Below are 25087 nucleotides of genomic sequence, written 5' to 3' on the forward strand. Positions count from 1 at the left end.
AAAGTGACATGAAAAGAAGAAATAAAAGCTTGCATAGAGAGATTAAATTTTATTTTAGAAGAGAAGTGCTGCAAACATTCATATTTAAAAGTGAAGTGGACCATACAGAAAGAGTGGTGAGTTGTTAGAAGTGAGGCAGCCGGTTAAGGCTCAAAACTTTGGTACAATCTGGTCAGACAGACAGAGGGCATGCATTCAGTGAGGGAAAAATATAAACATTTTCAATATGAGAATGGAATTATTTGATCCAAATTGCTTGTGAAAATTAAAATTTCAGTTAATTAAAAAGAAGTTAATAAAACCTCAAACAGAAATAACGTTAGTCTGTATTCATTCATACATTATCTAATAGCATACACAAGGAAAACAGTAGCTCCAGGACTTTATCAAAATTGGTTTCAAAAATTTCAAACATGATCTGTTTAAAATGTACCCTGACTTTGCATGTTTTTAGGGTTGTTGTTTTTTTTTTTTAACCCACAAAAAAAGTTCTCATCTGTAGTAACTTTGGTCTTGTGGAAGCCCATTACTACCCAGAAAATAAAATTAAAAAAAAAAAAGATTAAAGTTATGCATGATGTAAATAAAAGTATTACAATTTTGACTTTAACAGCCAACATTAGATAAAAAGTCAAAACGATTACTTGCTATGTCAGAATAATGGGATACTAGGTCAACAAGTTTTTGATATGTCAAAACTTCAAAATTATGACTTACTAAGACAGCATTATGAGATGAGTTGAAAATTGTCCAAAAATAGTAAGATTATTTATCTTTTTCTTTTTTGACATACTGATTCAAAAAGTATGAGATACTAATTTAGAATTATGAGATATGAAGTCCAAGTTTTGATGGTAAATCAAAACTCAGAATTGTGTCATAATTTTATCCAAGCAGGTCAAGATTTACCATGAGAATTTATACTTTTATCATGCCTAATTTTTCATGCATTCTTTTCCTTTTTCTTGGTGTAAATGGGCTTCCATACATGAGACATTCAGAAAGGTTTGTTAGCTCAGGGACCCAGTTGATTTTTGTATGCTGTAATCCTGAACACGGACAGCTGTAGTTCCATGTGGCAGTACAAGGCGTGCTTACATTCATAGTGCAGGGGAATGTGAGTGAAGAGGACGGTAAGTGTCTTGATGTATGAAAGAGAAAAAGATTCACTGCAAGCTCCTTCAAAATTGATTTTATAGAAAATGTTCATGCTTTCTATTACAAGACCAGTATAGGTTTTTACTGTTGACTGTGTGCCTGCTTTCAGCTCTCAATAGGCGCTTTCGGACCAAACAGTTCTAGGGACTCCCTGAGAGGAACTACCCACTGGGGAACTCCCCAAGACCTACATACTTTCAAGGGCTTTTTTCTGTTTGATTTGCACCGAAAATAGGAACATTGAAGTGACGCAAGCTGGCGGTTGGTATACCAATGTCATATCTGCATGAGATACAACTTCAACAAGATAGAGGACGCCATGATTGGAGCTGTTTGTTGAGTGTCGTGGGTTTCATGTTAATATTGGAATCGAAAAGGAGACGTGTTTTGTTCCATTATTTAAAGCAAAAGGCTAACATTAAGAGTTGCTGTTTACACAAGTTGCCGGTGCTCCATCAGTGCTGTATTGGCTCATGTATTCGACCAATCAATGTACACTTAGATCTGGACCGATCACCGTACACTTATGTCACTCAAGGTTCTTTTGATGCTCAGAGAGTACCTTCCCTGACGTAGGAGTTAAAAAAGTCCCTCAAAATGGCATTCTAAGGATTACGGACACAATAAAAAAGGGGTAGCTCCTGCAACAGTTCTTAGAACTATGAAAAAGTTCCTCCAGTCTGAAAGCGCCTCATGTGAACTCCACCAGACAAACTGATTAAAGTAACAGAAACATTAATAAGAAGTTGATACAATTCATTAATGCAATATTTAAATGATGACAGAGTGCAAATCTAGAAGAACTATTACATGGTGTAAGAATTAACTCTTCAGTTAAAACTCTTCATGTCAGAAAAAGAGATTTTACTGAGTTTTTACAGTGTGTGTGATCAAACTGGATTTCAGCCATACAAATACACAAGTTGTACAACAGCACAAATGTAAGTAAAGAAGAGAACATGCTCAATCATTTGGAGCTTTGTTTTTGAAAATCTTCTAGTTCTAGTGTGTAAAGTAAATAACAAGAAAAGAAAATATATTCTAATGAGGAACAGCGACTATGCTGAGAAGGCATTTTTATGCCAGTTGATATATTATTGGATGTCTCAGGGTGATTAGGTCCTTTTCCATGAGCACATGCTAAATTGGACTTTAAAATGGCAGCTAAAAATCAGATGTCCAGATCATATTGTTGTTTGACACCAGCAGCTGCAGTCCGGCTTGGTGAAATGTTTCAGCTCTGATCTGAGTGTGTATGGCAGGGGTGGATCTAGAAGGGAGACATAGGGGTGGGGGCACTAACACAGGCAACAAACAGGGAAAATTATTAATGATGCTCAACAATCAGAGTGTGTGCATACTCATAATGTTAGCCAAAAGTTACATTGCTCGCTAGTCCCAGTTCATCACAGGAAGGTGAAAGGTAAACATAACATTCAATAAGGGACCTGATACTGGATTAATTCAATAATATGCTATTGAATACCATCTCTAATCTTAATACCAAAGTGTTGGATAAACGCCATTTAAGTGCTTTAACAAACTGCTGCAGTAATTGATTTTTTGACCACTTGAACGCAGCAGAAACAAGCTGTGAACACAGCACCAGCATTATCACCTTTTAAGTTGATATGGCGAACTTGTTAGTAGGATTTATTTACACATCCAGCAGTCACAGAACAACATTAATATTAATTTTGAGTTGTGTGTCTGTCCACCTGATTACTCTCTTTTAGTTGTTTTGCTCTGTACTAACTCCTGAGGGAAATATCTGGTTCTTTAGCTGCTAAATTCTCCACTATGTTCACCAGCTAGTTGCTATCTGTGTCTGTCTGCTGTTTGGTGCTGAGCAGGTGGTGCACAGTCAGTTTTTAGAGCTTTGAGTTGGTGTTGTACTTGTTCTGTGTTTTCACATTACACAGAGTCATAGGCATTGTCATTTGAGCCATTGTTATAAAAATATCGATTAGCCTATAGCCACTTTAAGGTTTAAAACCACAGTCTGCCCCCTGAACTACGTCTGACCTCCTGGTCAGAGTAGCTGAATTGGCCTTCTGATAGAAAATGAAAAAGAATGGGACAAATGGGAATGAGAGGCAGGAGAGACTGGAAGTAGAAGTGTTTGCACCTTTTCTCTCTCTGCTTTGGCTATTTACCTGCAGTAGCAGTATGTCACCCTGCCAACACCTCTTGCCACCCCATGTAAACTCTTCTAGATCCACCACTGGTGGGTGGACATTTAACAGATTTTGTATGTTTGGATTTAAAATTTTCTTTCATTTGACAGACCTTGAGAGTAGAATAGTTTCAACAACTTAGACCTGAATAAAAGCTAGTTTTAAATACAAAGTAAAGGATATGGTTCCATGTAACTCATCTACACATTAATCCAAAGTGAGCGGTGGCCAAATATTTTTTGCCAATTAAGCCAGATCTGATAGAAAAATCCCTCCCCACACAATCTATATCATGAACTTACTTACATTCAAATCACAACATGTCACCGCCACATCATTAGAAAAGCACTTTTTCTTGTAGATGAAAATACTCATAGCAACAATAGCAAAGCTACTGTCCAGACTCACAAAATCAGCTGTAGGCAACGTTCACAGGAAAATCCGACAAACTTTACCAAAAGTTTACTTCAGGCGGTCCTGGAAAGGCTTTGAGAGAGAAATGCACTATCTACATGAGTGCAGTTACAACTACAGGCCACAAGGAGACGCTGTACTACAGTGAGTAGTACATTCTGGACTGGACTTATGATCCTCCATGGTCCATCCGAACTAGAATAAAAAAGGCTAAATCCACTTAGTTTTTTTCAATGAAGGCAGTGGTTGCTTCTTATTTCTTGTGTACATGCTCCATAGTCCTGAACCTTAACCTCCTGGTATCAAGGAGAACAAAAAAAAAAAACACCCGGGTCTCTGATAAGTCAAATCCAGGCCGTTTTGATCCTGGTCCAGAAGGCAGTGTAGGTCTTCATTCGTCACATTGCACAGGTGAAAGCATGTATTACTAAGTTGGTGTGAAATATGTGCAGGTCCAACAAAAACTGTGAGTACTTTACCTCTATACATGAGACATATTAAGATGTCAGAGTGCAGCTTCCTGGTTCAAAGGTCTTAGCAGCCTCTGATATAAAACAGAGCTCATTATAAATTAAATACAAGATCACAAATTGGACTTTTAATCCAGGTTTTTGAGGCCTCCTCCAGGTTCTCTCATGGCTACCTTTCTTCACAGATACTGATAGTCCTTGAGGGCAGCTGAGGGGAGGGATGGGTGAATTCAGGGTGGGGATCTCATTCTAGCCCAAAGGTGCTGGTCTCCTCCACGGCGGTCAGCATCTTCTCATACAGCATTGAGAAGGATGGGTACGGCGGCAGGTCCAGCCGGTTGAAACAGGTGTGAGCTCTGGAGAGAGACCACAGAAAGTGATGTTGGACATTCTGTTGGTTACATTTTATTTTTACTTAAATTGGATTTATGCTTGTACAAACAGTGATCACCATTTTTATATGGTATCAGAAGTGTAAAGCAACAAGTTAGATTTACTGTGTTTGCATGTACTAAAGTTTCTTTTTTGAGTAAATTGTACTTGGAGTAGTTTTACCCCAAAATCCCCAAATCAAATTGTGATCACATCCGTGCTGCAGAGTCTTTCTGTGTTTACCTGGGCAGCGAGGTGACTTTCCCCCACTTCTCTACACAGAACCTGCGGGGTCCGTTACTGCCTCGCAGAGAAGCAAAGCCCTCATAAGGAATACTGGACGTCCCCGTCACAAACTGGAAGGAAAGGAGAAAGGAAGGAAGAAGATAGAGGTCCCAAGGTGTAATAAGCAACAACCCTCAGTCTGTCACACACACACACACACACCTACATCTACACCTACCTGCAGGAGCCGAAGTCTCTGTTCATTGTTGAACCTCTCCACAGCTGCCCAGAACCACCGGATCACTATATGGTTGTCATGGTAACCTAAACATGATAAAATGACAACAGGATCATCATGATGGTGGATGACAAGAGCTCGACCCCCAAGGGGATGAAACTTAGTGGATCCTTCAACCAGAAACATGTCCACACTGAACAGAGAGCTTTTTGTGATCTGGTGTCTATGATTAGATGATACTGGTGAGATTCAGAGGGGGTCATAACAGCAGCAAAGAGCCCAACAGAGACAAAAACCTGGAAAAATACAATATGCTGAAGTCCTCCCAATCACGTAACCAAACAATGACAACATAACATAACAGTATTAAACTGATACAACTCATTTGAACATTAATAATATAAAGGAGAGAAGCAAAGAACTGAAACATCTAATATCTTAATAGAGCAATATTTTTTTTACAATTTACCCAACCAATTAAAAGTGATGTAAGCGATCACCAAAAAAATGGCACACTAAATATTCCCTGAGCCAAGAACTCCTAAATGAAAAGATAACACCACAGCCACTGAAAGAGTCAACCAACTGAGGGCCTTCCCCACTACAAGATTCCAAATAATTAATATATATATTAATTACATCTGATAATGTCTCCTAAAATGAGATTAGTTGTCTGACTGTCTGTCATAACTGAGTTGCATAACCAGGAGTACGGTCTAGACCTGTTCAATATGAAAAGTGCCCTGATTTGGCACTATATAAATAAAATTGACTTGATTTCAACTGACAATTACCAAAACACAATTTAATTGCTGTCAGAATATGGCACACTCATAGGCCCACCCCTAAAAATCAGATTTTCAGTGAGCACAGAGAAACTTTCCTCTTTCAGCAGATGAAATTGAAAACAGCATTCTAGTGTCAAATTCTGCACATACATCATTCTGCACAGTGAAGCTCAAACATCCAACTGTAAAACAATAAAAAAAAACATTTTTAAATGGAGGGGGAATTTAAAAGTCTTGGTAACAGTTCAGCTAACTGTGGAAGAATAGATGATAAAGTCTGCATGTGGACTGTTCCAAACTGTGAACAGTGAAAAAAGTTGTCAACATGTGATGTTCTAATTCCATCATATGATAAGCAAACTTAATATGACACATTAAATTTTACTGCAGTTCTGATTTCTGTTTTGGTGCAGAATAAAGAAGTGATTACATAGGCCGGAGAAAAAATGATGTGATATAGTTCAATCAATAATAAGATCTCCAAAAGGGACCTAAGCTACTATAAATTTGGTGATGAGAAAAAAATCAAACACCCTCCTCTGCCTCATTTCATTCCCTACTAAATATTTAGTCTGATAAACAGTCCATACCTCCTCTGTACTCTGTGTTGTTCCTCCAGTCTGATAAATCGATCTCAGCAGTGCCAGCGATCACCAGCTCCAGCTCCCTGGCATCAAACACTGACACCAGCCTGGCATCCACCACCTGGGAAACACACACACTATTACAACCCAGAATGTATGTTGAACCAGAGGTTGACTGCTGCCACTGAGTGTCACATTATCTACTTTTTGTTACAGCAATTCAATCACTTGGAAAAAGTGTAAAGATGCAGATATATAAGGAACCTAATGACTGACTGAAAACGAATATATTTTGTTTTACTTTTAACATTAGAGTTCTATCACAGAAAGCTGTACCTCATAGAAGCCTCGGACCAGGCTTTCAGTCTGTTGCACCACTCCTCTCTCTATCCTCCACTTCACCATCCGCTCAATGTATTCCTTCTTATTCTTCTCTGAGACAGGGATGTTGGCTCCACCAGGCTTCAGCTCTCTTTCTGTTATCTATAAGAACACACACACACACACAAAAGACACACAAACTAAATGCTACTCAAGTCACCTTTTTTGTCCTCAAGAGGAAACAGAAGACATTTTGTTACCAACACAATCAATCCTTTGCCTTTCTCTATGTTCTGCCAAACATAATTTAACAAAACTCACACACAAACACACACACACGCATAGACTCTAACCTGTCCAAAGACCTCTTCGTTGACGGTGAAGGTGAGGTCCAGCATGTCTTCTATGTCATTGTCCTTCATCCACTGAAGGGACTGGTGAAACTCCTCGTCTAGATACTCCAGGTCACTCAGGTCACATGGACTACACAGTGGCAGATGAGAGAGTGTGTAAGTGTGTGCATCCTCTAGTATTTCAAGTTGCATTAATCAGAAGAGGGACCAAGCTTGCGCACATCCAGGAAAATTATTCAGGTGCAAGATAAAAAATTTCATTGCAAGGTGCAAAGGAGTGAGGTCTACACACTGTTAAGCTCCCAATAAATATTTTATTCTCTTTTTTTTTTTTAGATGTTTTGATCTGTAAGATCTTCCTCAGTCGAATTGAACACACACCAGCTGAAGATTCGATTGTGCTAGAATACATTTAAACTTTATAAACACTTTCAATGATTTAAAAATGTTTTAAACATACACATGAATTTTTTCCCTCTATGTCCGTGCATATTGTGTGTATGTGCATGTATGATCATGCATTTGCGCATGGTTTCCACATACGTACATGCGCAGTAGGCCTTTATAGAATGGTCTGGTGAAGAAGGCGTCCAGCAGGTACTGATGGATCAGAGCCAAACCCAGAATACGACCGCTGAACCGGAACCTAAAACGCACACACAGACACAAAACCACACACATTAAAACACATCAGAGCAATCAAGATGCTGAAGATAATATCTGTCATTGTCTCTTAATGAGTGTGTGTGTATGCAGTAAATCTCACCATTCATGATGATTGTCTACGAAGGCGGACATTGGGCTGATCTGGACAGTGTAGGTGTCATTGGCAGAGTATTCAAACAGACCATAATAAGGGTTGAACAGCTCCCTGGAGACCAAGAAGAAGAACTCTCTGGAAGGGCCACTATAGTCCAACCTGCAACACACACACACACTTATATTTACTATAAACTTATGTCAATGGTTTCTTTCCTTCTCCTCTGAAAAATAAATGGAAATCCATTCCTTCCTCACTTTTCATTCACTTTCATTCACTTTTTAAGGAAACTCTACAGACACCATTCAGGGTACGGAAAATGAAAATCTCCCTCTAGTACATGTTTCTCAATAAAAGAAGATAGAATCAATGTTTAGTTTTGTAGATTCACTATCACCAGGTCAAATTTTCATTTGTTCTTTTGGTTTATGACAAATTACCTGCAGAACTACATCCCCATCAGCCTCAGCTATACTTTGTTTTTATAGTGATAATTAGGAAAAAATAGCATACTGACATGGTAAACTAAGGTGGTGAACACAGTAAAGATTACACGTGCTAAACATCATCAGGAACCTTTTCAAAAGCCATTTCAAGGATTAAGATAGTACAGTATGTGTTGAATGGGACATATTCTGCACATTTACAGGTCAATATTTTTCATCTGGGGCTCTACTGAAATATCTTGGCATGATTTACATTTAAAAAAAACTCCTTATTTATCTTATACTGACCCTTTATGTAGCTCTTCAGTGTGTTTTAGCTCCTGTCTTAGCAACCTTAAAAAATCTTAGCAACCAAGGCTATGGACAGCCTGTTATGGGCATGCCTGGTGATCTGACTTCGCAAATGAAGTGTTCAGAGTAGGTTGAAGCCCTGACTTTTGACTTGCAGGGAGCATTTCTACATATGTTCTACCGTTTTGGAACTTGGACCATGTTTAACATAAATATTCAACATCACAACAGTATATAAATAACAGAAAATCACAAAAAGCTGAATATGTCCTATTTAACCAGGCTGTCCACATGTAGTGTTATGCTGTAATAAGCTGGAAATGAGTCACAGATGTACTATACAAACATGCACCTGCGACCTGGCCTCCCACATACTCACCCCTCCTCCCCGACAAAGCTGACATAGAGCTTGCTGCGCTGCAGATCTTTACGGGAATAGCACATGATCTGGTTGAAGGCATCTTCCAGCAGATGGTCACGACGGATGATCAGTCTGAGACACACATAAACAAATGTGAATACGAAGAAACAGAAGAGGACGGTTGCTCTCTGCAGTTACACAGACACACAGTCCACCTACTTTAGCTTCCCCGGTCCTTGTCCGTAGCCTTTAGTTTCCAGTTTTCTGTAGAAGTTGCGCAGTTTGGCCTCAAAGTCTCTCTTGTAGGGTGCTGGAGCTCTGGCATTGGCTCTCTGAGTACCTACAGGCAGAGAGAAAGAGGATGATGTATGATTATCACTCAGTTTTACAGAATATAGTATAAGAGTAGAATTCAGATGATTTTGTTAGACAGTGAAGGTGCTTATGGACACACTGTGTAATTGGGCAGATCAAATTTCTCTATGTATGTTCTGCTGTATTAGCAACCAAATCCAGGTTTGTTATAGTAATTGTGCTTGTGCAATCACTCTCCTCCACTCCATCACTACTACAACCCACAAAGTGTGTGAGACTCAGTGAACTTTATAACGAGCTCTGATGCAGTGGTTCACATCTTGGTACTCCAGTATCACATGTAACATCACCATATATACATCATTCATGTGGGTAGATGAAAGTGATATCAATAGTAGCAAGAGTTTTTTCCAACTGAATGATTTTTGAATGTCTATACAAAAACTCTTGATTTCCTTTTTTTCCTTCTTCAACAGGGTGGATGCCACACAGGGCTTGAACACAGTAATCTTTATGAAATAAATGTTAATATCAATTTTTCAACACAAGGAATGTACTGTATTATTACAACTATGCAACTCTGTTTTTATTTCCCTCCAAATTGTTGTTCTTGGGTCAGAATGACCAATCAATGTCATTATCCATTTTATATTTTGGGCCTGTCTACTCATTGGTTCTGTGTATGTATATACAGATTTATGCAATATGAATGAGCATCTAAATGTATTTGAATGAGTAGGGGTTGATAGGGAAACTAGGGGTTTTTTGCATACTGTAGCTCCTAAACTGTCTTTTCAGTTCAACCTTTCATAGTAACATTTTAATAAAGAAGATTCAGAAAGAGAGGGATGTTCAATATGCGTGTGACTCGTCTCTTACCAGGTGAGTTCTGTGGGGAGGAGACAGGGGATCCCCGAGGTGACTGGCAGTAGCTGGGGTGAAGTAAGGCGTGAGGAGGCACGTATGACATTACTTCATCTTCAAACAGACTGCAGAGGAGAGAAAGAGGAGAGATGCAGCAAGAGAGAAATTGAATAAACAGAATTAACTCAACAGAGTGACCTAGGTTGAAAAGAAATAAAGGGAAAATAATGCAGAACTAATACATTACGACAGGGAAGAAGTACATTAAAAATAGGAAAGGAAGGAAGAAAGGAAGGAAAAGCAGGTTTCACCTTAGCAGCATGACAAGGTCAGCGTCTCCTGAAAGCCTGGCCAATCCTGACACTCCATCTGTGCGGATCAGATGCACCTTCTCCCTGTTGTCATAGCAACATTAAACTGAGTAAGATGCTGGTGAATATAGCTATGCATGCTTCATATACAGTAGGAGCTACAGACCATTACAAATACACACCTCTGTCAGGTATTGTATGTGTGTATGTGTGTGTGTGTGTACCTGAGTGAATGGTTCCGGTTGAAGTCTGGCTGTCTCTCCTGCAAAATCTCAAAGATGTTTGGTTGTCGTAGAAACGCCACAATTTTGTCGTTATAAGCTAGAAGAAGAGCAGACACAAACATGTGGGTCAAAGTTGAATATTTCTAAAGCTGTGTATGTGTATATGTCTTTTCGTGCGTATACTGACCCACTGGCACAACATCTTGGCACTGCCCCCTGCTGGCAGAGGTGAAGGTGCTGGAAGGCCGCGGCAGGACGGGTGGGCCAGTGTGACGAGGGTCTTCACCCACCTACAGATGAGGAGAGGAGGATAGATTAGTTTGAGCGGGTAAAGTAGCTGTCCAGTGATATTTGAGACCCCTACAGCAATAAAAATGTGTAAAAATGTCAGTTTAAGACACAAGTGTGTGTGTGTGTGTGCATGTTTGTGTGTCTCACCAGTCGCCGGGGGCTGACCTCCCCGGCACTGTGGCTGCGTTGGCGCGTCAGGTGTTGCCGGTGAGCCAGGATGCTTGGGGGCCGAGTGCTCTGAAGAGGCAGCCGTGGGTCGATGAAGGTTGTGGCTCGGCAGTTGTGGTCCACAAAGAAAGGCTGCAGACACACACACATACACATATTTTGTGACATGAAAAGTATTATAATCAATTAATTTTAATTTGAGACACCTGGAACAATTTGTATGTTGTATGTCACACTTGGTAAATATAAAATGTACTTCTGTGATGTACTGAGCATTTTCATGGCACGAAATCAGTTTCACAATGACTAAAAAATACTTACTTGTTTATAGTTAAATATATAAATAAACAGTGAAATATATACATGGATATTAATATACATACAATTAATATTTTATTAATATTATTATAATATTAATACATAAAATAATAAAGCTCATCTGAATACAAATTAAGTAAATGCATAATTATGCAAATAAATATCTAATGTATTTCTACAATTTTTAAAATCTCGATTTATTAATTTATTTCTACATTCTAATTTACACACAGCAGTAAATATATTTCAACTTTGACAAATGAGCATGGTGACAACATACTATTTTTAATTTTGTGCCACAAGAAGCATTTTGTGACAGATGTTGAAATGTACTTTGCCCATAAAATGCAACATGAGACAATTAGTAACCACTCTAACACTGATTTTAAGACCCAAAACTATATTACATCTCATCCACAGCCCTTAAAGCCTTTGGGTTTATAGAATATGAGACTTTCAGACTAATTGATATGGCTCTCATCCCCACCTTGCCGGTGTGGTCGTGCTTCATCTCCCAGCCTCTGGGAAGCTCCAGCTGTTTATTGGAGAACATGTTGAGGAAGGCCACCAGGTCCCTGTTGTGCTGGTAGCGCTCGAAGTGGTGAGCATCCCGACGAACCTTACTGATCATATGCTTCAGACACGTGTTGGTGGTGAACATACGGTAGGCACTCTGAGAGACAGTGAGGGACAGAGAGCAAGAGAAGCAGGAGAGAATTCATGATAGAGAGGAAGGAGGGAAGAAAGAAGACAGAGACAGGAGAGGAAACACATCCACCAGAGACAGGAGGGAGGTTTTGTCAAGTGTAGCTGTCCCACTGTAATACTGTGTAAATATTATCCACCACCATTCTTACATATGTGATTTGATTGTTATGAGTAAGGGACTGTACAAAAATGATTGGGGTGGGAAGGGGACCTGAACCATATATTTCATTTTGTTGTGTTAATATTTTCTTTGGATCCGCCCCTTAACACAGACAGCTCATGTGGCTACTGATGGGCTGGCAGTGCAATGTTTTTCCCTACCATCGGATTTCCCAAATAGTAAAATAAAAGTAGATCAGATGTCATGGCCTGAACTGTCTGTCATAATCAAACCAATCACATGATTCCTGAATTGCATGATCAGGTGTTCCAACGAGCGCACAGTTAAATACCAGTAGAATCTTACATACTGCTGAGTTGTCTTTTATTTGATGCAACGATCCCACCTTAATAACTTTTGTACAGTCCCTTAATGAGTGTTAATGTGTGGTAAATAGATGTTGGAGAGTTTCCTGAAACAAATAGAGTGTCATCTATGAGAAAAAGATAGAGGAAAACAGGGATGGATGGGTTCAAAGAAAGAAGAGAGAGAGAGAAGAAAAAAACGAGTGTCCATACAGGGTTGGAATGCAGCACAGTGAAGAAGTCGGGGCTGGTGAGGAACCTGGCGCTGGGAGACTGAAGCAGCAGGCTGAGACGAGACCTGGAGCCCGACTGAGCGACGCTGTTGTCTCTACGCAGCTCTGCAACACACAAATGCAATGTCAGAGAAAGTGTGTGAAGCAAAGTTCAAGGACATTCTTTCCCGACTACATAAACCAGAATGCCTTGCAGTGAGAGGATTACCTGGAATAGACGGGTGCATATCAGTCTCATCTGTTGGCAGCTCATTGGCTGACTGCTCTTCTGGTCTGCTGTCATTGGTTATCGTCCTACGTATACTCTGATACCTGAAGAGGTGCATGTGTATATGTTAGTTACCATGGTGACAATCTTCATATGATCTCACACATAGATGAATTTATCACACAAATAATGGGAAAATTGAATTGAGGCTGACCATATCCGTGTGTGTATCTGCATGTGTGTTTGTGTGTGTGTGTGTGTGTGTGTGTGTGTGAGTGTGTGTGTGTTCTGACCTGCGGTTCAGCTGCTCCATCTGCTGTATGGAGTTGGATCTCTGGAGGGTCTGTGGGGCTGGGGGAGCAGTGGGCCGTTGCCAAGTTGTGGTTCTGTTCACATGGTCCACGTAAAAGATCCGACCGTGGCTGTCAATTCGAGCCTCCCAGTCTGGTTCACACACACACACACACACACACACACACACACACACACACACACACACACACACGGAGGGAATTAAGCACACACACACACACCTTAGGAAGACCGGGCTGAGGTTTGGTATCAAAACAAACAAGTGTAAAATCAATGTTATACATTCATTGGCTTGTCAATAATGGTGAGAATTTCAGCAAAGGTGTAAATGAGTGAACACTGAAAAGATGAAGAGCTGGGAAGATAACATTCAATCACTAATAACTAAAGATCTATGCCTGTTCTGTCTGTCAACTTTATAAACTGGTTCAATATTTGATGAAGAAAATAGAAGCTTAATACAGAGAAATGATTGTTGTCCTCTGCATATGGCAAAACACATCTTTATGACCTGTAGCACACACTTCCAATTAGATTTTTCTCCCAACAATAAATCTCACGAGAGAGAGAGAGAGAGAGAGAGAGAGAGAGAAAGAGAGAGAGAGAGAGAGAGAGAAAACATAAAAATCTGGGATCTCCTAAAAACATCAGACAAAAGTTTATCTTATCTAATAAGAAGCTTCAAGGAAAGCAACAGGGAAACACTGTCCGAGGAAACACAAAGAGGGAATTTGATGCTAAAAAGACTGTAAATGTGTCAGATATCCACTTGATATGACTAACTCAGACTGCTGAAGACTCATATAAGCTTCATATCAACTTTTAAATGCATTTTTGCACAAAATGACTGTGTGGACACACTGTGGATTTTGACCCCCATCACTTCCACTGAAAGCACATGTGAAGGGAGTCTTTTCATAGTCAGTATGAACAGGAGGAATGATTACAGCGAGGAAAACCTCTTTCACTGTTCATATGGACACCTGACTGTTGTTTTAAGACACACTTGAAAAATTGTGAACCTGTCCTTTAAAGTCAAGCGTTATCCTGGTGCAGACAAAGCTTTCAAATCTTTTAGGACAATGTGCAATATAGGACACACACATGATAGGTGAGTCTGTGGGTAGTGCTGTACTGATTAATGCCTTTTTCCTCATGTTAACAAACACACACACTTACTAGGTGGTAGCGGCTCGTCCACTCTCTGGTAACGACTGATGTCATGGCGGACAGATGGCAGGGAGCGAACAGACTGGTGGCCATTGACCTGAGCTGTGGCACCTGCACACACACACACACGCAAAGACATATTCAATAGAAGTTAACATTGCGACAGTTCCAGATCTGCAAATTGCAAGCTCAGATCCTACACCTGGTCCATCTCACCTCAAGCTCAGCACTGTTACAGTATCTGCCATTATCTGACGCTGTGGATTGGTTACACAAAAAAAATTCCTCTCTCTGTAATCCATCAGCTTTTTTGGTGGCTGCAGAAAACCTGCTGTGATCTGAATAATGCTCCAGTCTTTATTAATAAAGCCTGATCGCTCAATCCTCTCTGACCTGGAGAGATGCTGCTCAGAAGGTTGGTCTGCTTAAATCGGATTTGTTGTAGCATACAATAAATACTGGTGGTGGAATCAATACATTTGAATAATAATAATACAGATATTCTAGCTTGAAAGACACTTAAAAGAAAAAAGAAAGAAGCAAAAAGACTTAAAAAAACAGAGCTAATGTCAGAGAGAACATTAACTTAGCTCAGCCTAGTTAACCTGTCACTATCTTAGTTAGTATTCCACTTAATGTACATGTACTTCACACACTCTGAGTACAGAGCTCCTGTTAGATGAGAACACAGCATGAGGTCAAGAGAAGTGGCTATAATCGCTGCAGCAGCAGACTGCAAAATATAGATGTTGAAGCTGAATAAAAGCCTTGATTCTCTCAATAACAACCATTAAGGAGACCTCGAGTGAACCTGCTGCTCTGATGGAGCTGCACAGCGGCCCCTGATGGAGGAGCAAAGTAGTACAGGAGGTGAGAATGTGTGGAGATGTGTAAGGGATACATTTCAGAATTCTAAATTCAGCAGTGATAATAATATTATATAATATATAAACAGCCCTGCATCTCACCTCCCTCCCTCTCCACAACGATCCCGCTCAGACTCTCTCTGGCCCCGCACACCTCATGGTTCTGGGCCATGCCTCCAGAGGCCTGCATAGATCGCCTCCTCCTCCACACCTCCCCTCCTTCCTCCTCCTGCTGCTCCTCCTGCCCATCCCCACCTCTGGCTGTCGCGCCTGCAATTAACAAGACTTTAGGTTATGAGTTATTGTGTGTAATGGAAAAGGAGGCAAATACATGGCTCAGTGGAGCTAAGATGCTTTGTTGGTTTTATTTTATTTTTACATAAAGGACAAATGAGTTGGGTCAGCCATACAGTACATTTACAATCACATGAGAGTGAAAAGCACACACACTTTCAGGAGTGTAGTAGTAATACAGTTCATAAAGTAATACATTTGAGCAATATAAAAGCACTTTTATGTGCAGGCCTACTGTACATAGAAGATATGTGATATTTTTAATGGTTTGAGTCTGATTTTTTTAAAAAGATGCATACATACTGTAGTTGCCATGAGCTGTAGCCAATGGCTCTTTTGTTTTGTCAACTCTTGTGGATTATCAGGGTTTAGAGATATGTAAATACAGTATAATGTGATTTTATGGACAGAATGTATGTCTCATTTACATAAATTTCAGATTTACCACCTACCAGCTTCAGAAGTCCCTCCTCCTTGATCAGCTATGCTGCTGCTGGTCGGAGCAGCTGCTGCCACTGGCCCATTTGCCTCACTGCTTGATGACTCTGCCCCTTCCTCCTCCGCCTTTGGAGCCACTTCTTTTCTTGTCTCCACCTCCTGAGGAAAGGAGAGGAGAGGAGAGGAGAAGAGGGTTATTAGCAATTCTTGTTTTGTAATGAATCATGTGATCACTTGAGAATTGTTCTTAAAGTATTAAATATATATTATTAGGTTAGTATTAGGCAGAATCCAAACCTCCAAATTTCTGGACATTTGGATTCAGCCTTAAGGTCAATTCATACTCTCCACGTCCGCATGGCAGTATTTGTTCAAATTATTGGTGAGTAAATGAAAACACTGCGGTTTGTAAAATTCACAGACTGGATTTTACAACTCTGGAAAGTTATCATGGCTGCAATCTTGCTACTAGTGCACACATGTGGAACACATCTATGTCTGCAGACCCCAGATCAAGGTATGTATTTAACCGCATGTGCGTCCGTGGTCCACGTGCAACTCCACAGCTGTCCGCAGAGTGTGGAATGCAGAAACCATGAATTGGCCTTTATACTTAGCTTTAATTGGGAGCAATTTGCTTGATAAATGTCTTTTTTACTCCTCAGTTGGCTCTTTGGAGTATCCTTAAAGCTACAGTATGTAAGTGTTATATAAGTTATACAAGTTTTTTTGTATTTTTTGTTAAAATCTGCTGCAAAGTATATCTTAATGTGAGGAGGTGTTGTCAAAAGCGTCCCCAGGCTCATCAACAAGTTTTTAAGAAATCCTCGCCCTTCTAACCACAGGAGTCCAAAGTCAGGAGAAGGAGCTCACGTAATTCTTTTGTTTGACAAATATGAGTCCTGGTTATCTAATGGCAGAGTCTGACAAAGATTTTCCACGACATCTAGCTTCAGTTCTACAGCTACTCACCTGAATGGGTGAAAGTGGACCACCACTGAGTGAAGGACTGCAGGACACTTCCTGGTTTGCACCTGTCCAGCTGCTCTGCTCCTGGCAGGTGCATTCCCCCACAGAGGCACCCGGCCCAGCCTGGGTCCCTGGGCCTTCTGCTGCAGCTGCCTCGGCCCCTGATGCCTGACCTGAGTTGGAAGCTGTGGAGGGTTCTCCGCTGATGTGTGCAGCCTCAGCTGACGCTCCAGCAGCCTCTGTGGTCACAGCTTCTGCATCAGCAGAGGTTGATGCTCCTGTCTGTGTTTGAACTCCAGCTGCACCTTCTGCAGCTCCAGCTCCAGGTTCAGCCCCTGCAGGCTCAGCCCCAGGCTGAGCACTGGCAGAGGAACCGGCCTCTGCTGCAGCTCCAGGTCCAGTACCAGCTCCAGTCGACCCGTGTGGCTCTCCTATGGAACCCTCATTCCCTTGTCGAGACTCAGATGTAGCCGACCTTCTCGATACGTCTGAGGTCTGCTGAGTCTTTGTCTCCTGTGATTGGTCCCTGTGCTGCCCTGCTGTCTCCTCATCCTCATCTGAGTCTATGTGCAGCATGGCGTTGAGCCGTGTGTCCGTTGGAAAGCTGGAGCGGAGTTTCGGCGAAGGCCCCACCAGAGGTCGGTCCCCAGGGCTCCTGGGAGCTTCAATGGCATCCAGGTAGTCATTGAGTGACACCTGCCGGTGGGTGTGGCTGCCCAGAGCCGGAGGAACCAGATCCTCTTCTCCCACCTGCCCAGGCTCCCGCCACACGCTGTCATCGCCATAGTAACAAGCCCCATTGACTAACAGGGAGCCCTCGTCAGATCCTGTAGGGGAGGGTCCACATGTGACGCGTGAGGATGAGGAGGGGTGAGGGAGGTCTTCGTCATCGGAGGGACTGCCGGGGTCGCCGTTCACAGCACCACCCAAGATTCCCACTGCATCTGGAGAGGCTTCTGAGTGAAGGAGAGGATGGACCAGGAGGAGAGAACAGAAGGATAAAAAAAGATTGTGAATGTGATTGTGAAATACCTTCATTTGCCCTTTGCTGAGACTTAAATGAGAAGATGAATACCACTCTCATATCTGTCTGCTAAATATGAAGCTAGGGCCAGGAGATAATTAGCTTAGCTAAGCACGATTGGAAGCAGGGGGGAAACAGCTGGCCTGGCTCACTCAAGGCTTCACCTCTAAAGCTTTGTAATTAACATGTTGTATCTTGTTTGTCAGGGGGTGGTTGGCATTGTCGATGATAGACAGCAGTTTGTTCAGGGTCCCGCTCCATGCCACCCACTGACCCTGCACTATTAACCAGCCTTGGGAATGATCTTGTTAACTGTGAAACTATTTTTGACTGCAAAACACTTTATTGCTAATTAAAAAGGGCCTGCCACTCACTTACATTACCCAAAAAAGGATGATAGAGATTAATCGATTAGTTGCCAATCATTAATTTAATTGCCAACTGTTTTGATAACTGATTAATTGTTCAGAGTCATTTTTTAAGAAATAAAATGTCCAATAAAATGTTTCTTTAGTCTTCTATGACAGTAATACTGAATATTTTTGGGTTGTGGCTGTTGGTCGGGACAAAACAAGACATTTGAGGATGTCATCTTGGGCTTTGCGAAAACAGTGATAATCATTTTTCACCATCTTCTGACATTTTATGGACCAAAAAACAAATTGACTGATAGAGAAAATAATCAAAACATTAATCGATAAAGAAAAGAATCATTACTTGCGGCCCTAAAGTATGATACCCACACACACACACACACACACCTTCATGTCCAGTGGAGGTGATGTTCACTCTGAACAGCAGCTGCCCACTCACATGGTCCGTAGGGAGGCGACGACACAGGCTGTAGGTGACTGGCTGATCGCTGTACAAACACACACACACACACACACACACACACACACACACTTTAGTTACAGTATGCCCCTACTGGATTTCAATACTAAACCATAGATTTAAACACAAACACACAACAAACATTAATTCAAAAGCACATATGGGTATACACACACACATTTAAATATATACTGTACCCTCACACCAACATGCACAGTGTTTCAGTTTTGAATATATGAAAGAGTTTGCCAGAATAGTGCATCCATGCGCAATTAGTGTGTGATTCAGTGCTGTTATAGCCCACCTCCTACCACAATAAACTGTCAACCTGTGGGAAACACTGCATACACACTACTCATTATGGTTCACTGGAGTACAAGATGTCCTCTGTTGTAGATCAATATCAAATCAATGCCTGAACAATGAGCTGATTGGGACCTATTGATCAGTATTGACTGAATTATGTTGTGTCACTGTGGTTAAGTGCTGAAGGTCAGATGTTTTGTCTGTCCGTCATCCTCAGACATTCTCCCTTTCTGTCTGAAACCAAGCAGGAGGTGCTGCTTTAAAGAAACACACACATTTATCAACACACTCTCAGTACAACTTCAGTTTCATGTTGTGTTCTGCTCATCTGACTAACTGTTTACAATAACGTAAATATTCGTGTGTATGTGGACTCACTCAGCCGTTGGCCCCTCCAGAAGTCTCTGCACGGGGATGATCAGCTGACCCAGAAACCGCTTGATGATTGGTCGGCTCTTGGCGAACTTATCTTTCACCTCGATCTCCAACATGTCAGTCATCAGAGCCACAAACGTGTATTTCTACAGGAGGATCAAAAGGAAAAATAGAGATTACTTTTTGGAGATTTATTTTTAATTGAATGCTGTATTACATTACATGGAAATGTCCTATATTTTAAGTTTATGTTTTGAATTTAACAAAATTTTAAATTTAATGCTATTGATCTTATGTGGCCCTCCATCTTTTCACTTGTTCCAAATGTGCTTCATCTCTTTAAAAGGTACCCTTTTAAAGTCCCCCTCAAGTCAAGAAAAAAAAAGTTTTTTTTTCTTGTTCCTTCAGTTGGATGTTTGAGCTTCACTGTGCAGAATGATTTATTTGTTTGTGCAGAGTTTGACACTAGATGTTTTCACATTCATCTGCTGAAGGAGGAAAGCTTCTCTGTGCTCACCTTCAATCTCAGTTTAAGGCGTGTACCTACGAGCATGATTTGTGACATCACAACAATTTAGGAGGCAATCAAGGTTCAGTATGCAAGTGTGATGTGGAAACATGAAGCCTCCAGTGCGCATACACCGAGAATGGACTTTACAGTGAAGTAGGAGACATCATGTTTCCAGCAGGAAAACTTTAACAATTAATAATATTTACATATCTGTATTTTTAATGAGGAGGAGGGAGGAGATGTCATTTTAAGGATTTTTAAGGATGAATTTGAACTTCTTTGTGGAAAAACCAAATCAGACACAAGTTATTAGTCAAAGTAGTGTGAGTGTTGATGCCTCAGTGCTGGCAACAGCTGCGGCCGGAGGCATTAAGTTTTTGGGTTGTCCGTCTGTCCTATTCTCATGAACGCAATATCTCAGGAACACCTTGAGGGAATTTCTTCAAATTTGGCACAAACGTCCACTTGGACTCAAAGATGAACTGATTAGATTTTGGTGGTCAAAGGTCAAGGTTACTGTGACCTCACATCTGTCCCATTCTTGTGAACGCGATATCTTAGGAACACCTGGAGGGAATATCATTACATGTGGCACAAACATCCACTTTGACTCAAGGATGAACTAGAATTTGGTGGTCAAAGGTCAAAGGTTTTTGGCCATAACTCAAGAATTCACACACTAATTATGACAAAGTTTCACACAAATGTCTAATAGGATAAAATGATGAAGTGATGAAATCTTATATCCAAAAGGTAAAAGGTCAACTTCACTGTTACATCATGATGTTCTGCAAAAACATTTTTCTGGTCTTTATTCTATACCATAACTCAGGAACAGAAGGGGAGATTGTGACCATATTTCACAATCGGTCGGGTACTGAATTGGTGACATTAATCTTGGTGCCACCTTGAAACTGTGGTGCTTTTATTGAATTCCTTCAAGTCTTCACTACAAATGATGTCTGGAGAGACTGTAAACTGCAACTTGACTGGTTGGCAGAGGCATACAACCATGAGGCGGTATTTCTAGTTTTTATATGTCTTCAAACATCTTCGGAGAGGACCTTTAACTAGTAGTAGTGCTGTTGTACTGTTGGTCACACCGGTGCACGCTGGTGTCATGAAGAACAGTTTTGTTTCTCACCATTCCACTGAGTTGGTTGTTCTGTCAGTGTTTACAAAAAAACTCCACAGTACACCTTTAACTTCCAGTTGCAATCGGCAGTTGTAAACACTTAACTAAGTTTCTCAAACATGGAAACATATGTCCACATTTATGAAGGTATGAAAACAATCCAATTGGTTGGATTACAAAAAAATCTATCATTAATAAAGTTAAAGAAGTCCACAAAACGCTGCATAGTGTTGTTGTAGTATTAATTACAATAACATGACTAGCTGTTCCTAGTGCTGAGACCACTGTTAACAGCAGTCTATGTTTGAAAGACTGCTGTGAAAGAAAGTCTTAATGCTACAGGTTATACTGTAAAATGGATCACAAGCAGCAGATGTCAGTAGATTCCCAACTCCGGTTTAGACAGGACGTTAAAAGACAAGATATCGCATCGGAAAGCTTCCTTAGTAATGCACTCCAAGGTGTCCTGTTATAAGAAAATAATGGCGTTAGAGGAGGAAATGACACTGTTCACCTCCAACTCACCCCTTATTTTCATATAATGTGACACCACTTTATGCATCAACACCTATTTCATTCAAGACGTTTTTGGATGCCATGATGTGTGCATTTATAGGTGTGGGTGTCTGCTTCTTTGTGCTGACCTCGCCATGCCACACAGGGTTGATGGTGTTGGCTATGATGGAGGATCGTCTCTCCTGGCCGTGGTGGGTGAACTTGGGGAGGCCGCTCCTCTTGCCGGGCTGGATGGACATCTTTAGGTACGGGTCTGGGTTAAAGAACATGCCCTTCTTCAGGCCTGATGCCCGGATGTCTGCAATGGCAAACACACATTCATGAGTGTGTGTGTGTGTGTGTGTGTTTTGGACCAAAACTGCACAGAAACATTCCTCTCACCTGACAGAGTGAAGCTAACTAGTTTCCGACAGTGCTCAGTCCCTGATTGGTCCTCCACTTGGCCTTCACTGCCCACCTGATGAGAAAACAACCCACGGGAAAGTAGTATGAGTGTTTCACTTACCATCCACCTTTTTAGAGTGAACTTAATTCTCTCAGAGAGAAAAACACATGAGTTTGATGAAAAATTAGGAAACATCAGAGAGCGAGAGGAATAGTGGCTGGAGAGCTCTGATTAAAGCTGACTGACTGTTTTTCATTTTGCTGACTCAGCTAGAGCAAATGTCTCTCCACCTAAGTTCCTGCTGCCAAGAATCCAGTGGCATCCGCCTTACTCCATTCACTTCCCTGCCCTGAGTCCAAAATATTTCGCCCAATAAATTCGGGGGGGCTAATGGGACAGCTGACGCAGCTGCATGTGATGTGATGAACTGAAGTCAGTGCTGTAAGTGAAAAGGAAGAGATTTTGAGTATTGTTCATCTGTGCTATACCCTGATATGTGCATGTACATAGTCACTGTGGAAAAAGGAGGAGGATGTGCATCTGATAATCTGATCACTGGCCTCTGGAAGACAGTCAGCTGGCAGGATTATGGTTGTGACTATCAAATACCAGTAAAAACAAAAAAGGGCTCACATTTATTAGGCATCTCAGAGTAGGAAATTAGTCTTGACTGGGCAGAAATTTCCAGAGTGATGCATTTTGCTCCTGCTTTTAGGTATAGGAGTAAAAGCCTTTTACGCAACAACCTTACTAACAAAGGCTACAGAGCCGACGGCCATTTATGGTCATGCACAAGGCAAGTTGTAAAAAACTGTTGTGTTCAGAGCAGGTTGAAGCCCTGGTTTTTGACTTGCAGCGAGCATTTCTACATGCATAAACCTAAAGTTTTGGAATTTTGACCATGTTTAGCATAGATATCCAACATCATAACAGTATATAAATAACAGAAAACCACAAAAAGCATGATACTGTATGTCCCATTTAACTCTGTGCTGATATTTAGGAGAGCTCCAGAGGAGCTGCATGGAGATGGTGTTCAGGCAAAGAGGTGTTCAGGCTCTTCGAGCTCATCATAAAGATAATGCAAACAACTCAGGGGCCCTCATAGCTCCAGTTTGTACCTACATTGGAGTCACTTAAGCCCTGAGCAACCCACTTTTTCAATCTTTCAAAAACCCAGAAGGTGGTTTAACAACACTTAGCAACAGAAGATATTTCCAAACTCTTTTAACCATCTGGATGAAAAAAAATATTCCATCTGTTGCATAAATTTTTTTAACCCATTTCTCAAGTTGGAAGTAATCCAGGAAGCCGGAAAAATTATATATGTCCTAACTCTTTTTTTGTAAAACACGACAAATTGTTAAAATGGAAAATATTTGGGAGCAACATCAGTTCATAAGAATTATAACTGATAATTTTTTAATCTTTGGTATATGTTGAACAAATTGAGCAAGGAGATTTTCCATTTTCATTCCCAGCTATCATCTTCGGATTTGGAAAAAGAGGTGCAACCTGTGAAATGATTAAAGAATAGGTCGTATCATGCAACAGACAGAATATTGTTTCTGGAAATATCTTTACAACAGTGGTACATGTTAATTGACCTCCTGGGTAATTGTGAGATGTTCATACTCGCACTCTCAGTCCTACTCTGAGTATGTCTTTTGTCCTAGTTTAACTTTTATTTTATGGATTTAGGGATTCTGAGACACTTAATAAACTGGGAGAAAAGTCAGAGGTAGAGAGCACAAAGAGAAGAAAAAGGCTGAATAAAAGATTAGAAAGAGAAAATGAGAGAATGGTTAAAAAAAAAAAAAACTAGGTGAGGGCATGACTACAGGGACGTCAGAGAGATGTTGATGACACACACACACACAAACGTACCGGTACTCCAGGGTTCTTGACGGTGATACAAGGTGTCGTTGCTCTCAATGCTCCACTTACACCGTGATAGTATTTAAAGCAGATCTTAGTTTCCGCTGTAGAGAGATCATATACATTCTCATTTTCATGCAATGTGTATTAGGCCTGTCAAATGCAGAATACGAGCTATCTTGCCCTCTCAAAATGTGTTAACATACAGAGGTCAAGCTGCTACTTTTACAGTGCTGGTGAGTTGATAAAAAGAGTTTATTTGTAAAATCACTGGTCTGACTTGAGCTATTATTCCAGAAAAACAAAACATTAATGTCAAATCTCCTCAAGCACAGGACCAATGGAGTCCACTCACGCTCCATGAAGTAGGGTTCTGGCTCCAGTCTCCACACGATCTGTCCTCTCTGGGTGCCGTTCACACCGCGATTCTTGGAGTCCCACACGTTGGCCACACACGTCTCATCTGTAGAACACACACTTACATGAATATGCTTTTTAGAATGTTTCAGGAACACACACTTGGTTCTATTTATACACTTTTGGGAATTAGGCAACAATAGCAAGGTGTAAGGAGACAAAAGCAGGGTGCCTGGGACCAAAATTATGAGCTGGATTTGGAACCATAATCAGTTAGTTTGTTGACCTGTACACTGATGTCGGGGTTCTCTTACTAAAACTCTTTCAAGCATCCATTGAGCCTAACCAACTAAATTAAAGTTAGGGTTTTTGTACAAATTCAACAGATACGTTTTTTGTTAACCCTTGAACAGGCCAGCTGTTTCTCCCTCTGCCAAGTCTTTATGCTAAGCTAACCGGTTGCTGGCTCTCAGAACAAAAGTGCATAAGTGGAGTTCCCAAAATGTTGATCTATTCCTTTAAAAGGCTGAATGCAAAATAGGCAAAGGCAACCTTAAAACGCCATGAAATATGCAATAAAAATTGTTGATAATGGCTTAATTTAATTTTAATTTAATTTAAAAAAGTTCATTAGTTGAAGAACTTCTCATATAT

General features: G+C 40.8%; 1 protein-coding gene across 2 annotated transcripts in view; it reads right to left on the reverse strand.

Annotated features, from left to right (window-relative positions):
• Positions 1 to 34: 34 nt before the first annotated feature.
• hecw2b (HECT, C2 and WW domain containing E3 ubiquitin protein ligase 2b) overlaps positions 35 to 25087 on the reverse strand; it is a 47334-nt gene continuing 22281 nt past the window's right edge. The window contains exons 3-31 of one of the 2 annotated variants that reach the window (XM_067583764.1): positions 24432 to 24539; positions 24086 to 24180; positions 22195 to 22270; positions 21942 to 22111; positions 19655 to 19797; positions 18898 to 18998; positions 17116 to 18065; positions 16158 to 16302; positions 15514 to 15681; positions 14555 to 14656; positions 13357 to 13507; positions 13064 to 13167; positions 12836 to 12960; positions 11937 to 12122; positions 11111 to 11263; positions 10860 to 10962; positions 10673 to 10769; positions 10449 to 10532; positions 10153 to 10262; positions 9178 to 9298; positions 8977 to 9090; positions 7867 to 8019; positions 7648 to 7746; positions 7101 to 7230; positions 6763 to 6909; positions 6433 to 6547; positions 5055 to 5140; positions 4835 to 4947; positions 35 to 4575 (exon numbers count right to left, since the gene is read on the reverse strand). In XM_067583764.1, coding sequence (XP_067439865.1) covers positions 4464 to 4575; positions 4835 to 4947; positions 5055 to 5140; positions 6433 to 6547; positions 6763 to 6909; positions 7101 to 7230; positions 7648 to 7746; positions 7867 to 8019; positions 8977 to 9090; positions 9178 to 9298; positions 10153 to 10262; positions 10449 to 10532; positions 10673 to 10769; positions 10860 to 10962; positions 11111 to 11263; positions 11937 to 12122; positions 12836 to 12960; positions 13064 to 13167; positions 13357 to 13507; positions 14555 to 14656; positions 15514 to 15681; positions 16158 to 16302; positions 17116 to 18065; positions 18898 to 18998; positions 19655 to 19797; positions 21942 to 22111; positions 22195 to 22270; positions 24086 to 24180; positions 24432 to 24539 — 4361 coding nt within the window. In that variant the 3' untranslated portion in view covers positions 35 to 4463. Of the gene's footprint in view, positions 4576 to 4834; positions 4948 to 5054; positions 5141 to 6432; positions 6548 to 6762; positions 6910 to 7100; positions 7231 to 7647; positions 7747 to 7866; positions 8020 to 8976; positions 9091 to 9177; positions 9299 to 10152; positions 10263 to 10448; positions 10533 to 10672; positions 10770 to 10859; positions 10963 to 11110; positions 11264 to 11936; positions 12123 to 12835; positions 12961 to 13063; positions 13168 to 13356; positions 13508 to 14554; positions 14657 to 15513; positions 15682 to 16157; positions 16303 to 17115; positions 18069 to 18897; positions 18999 to 19654; positions 19798 to 21941; positions 22112 to 22194; positions 22271 to 24085; positions 24181 to 24431; positions 24540 to 25087 lie in introns of both variants that reach the window. The other variant, XM_067583763.1, reaches the window with a different exon arrangement.

This window comes from Thunnus thynnus, chromosome 24 (genome assembly GCF_963924715.1).
Source record: "Thunnus thynnus chromosome 24, fThuThy2.1, whole genome shotgun sequence".
Classification (NCBI taxonomy): domain Eukaryota; kingdom Metazoa; phylum Chordata; class Actinopteri; order Scombriformes; family Scombridae; genus Thunnus; species Thunnus thynnus.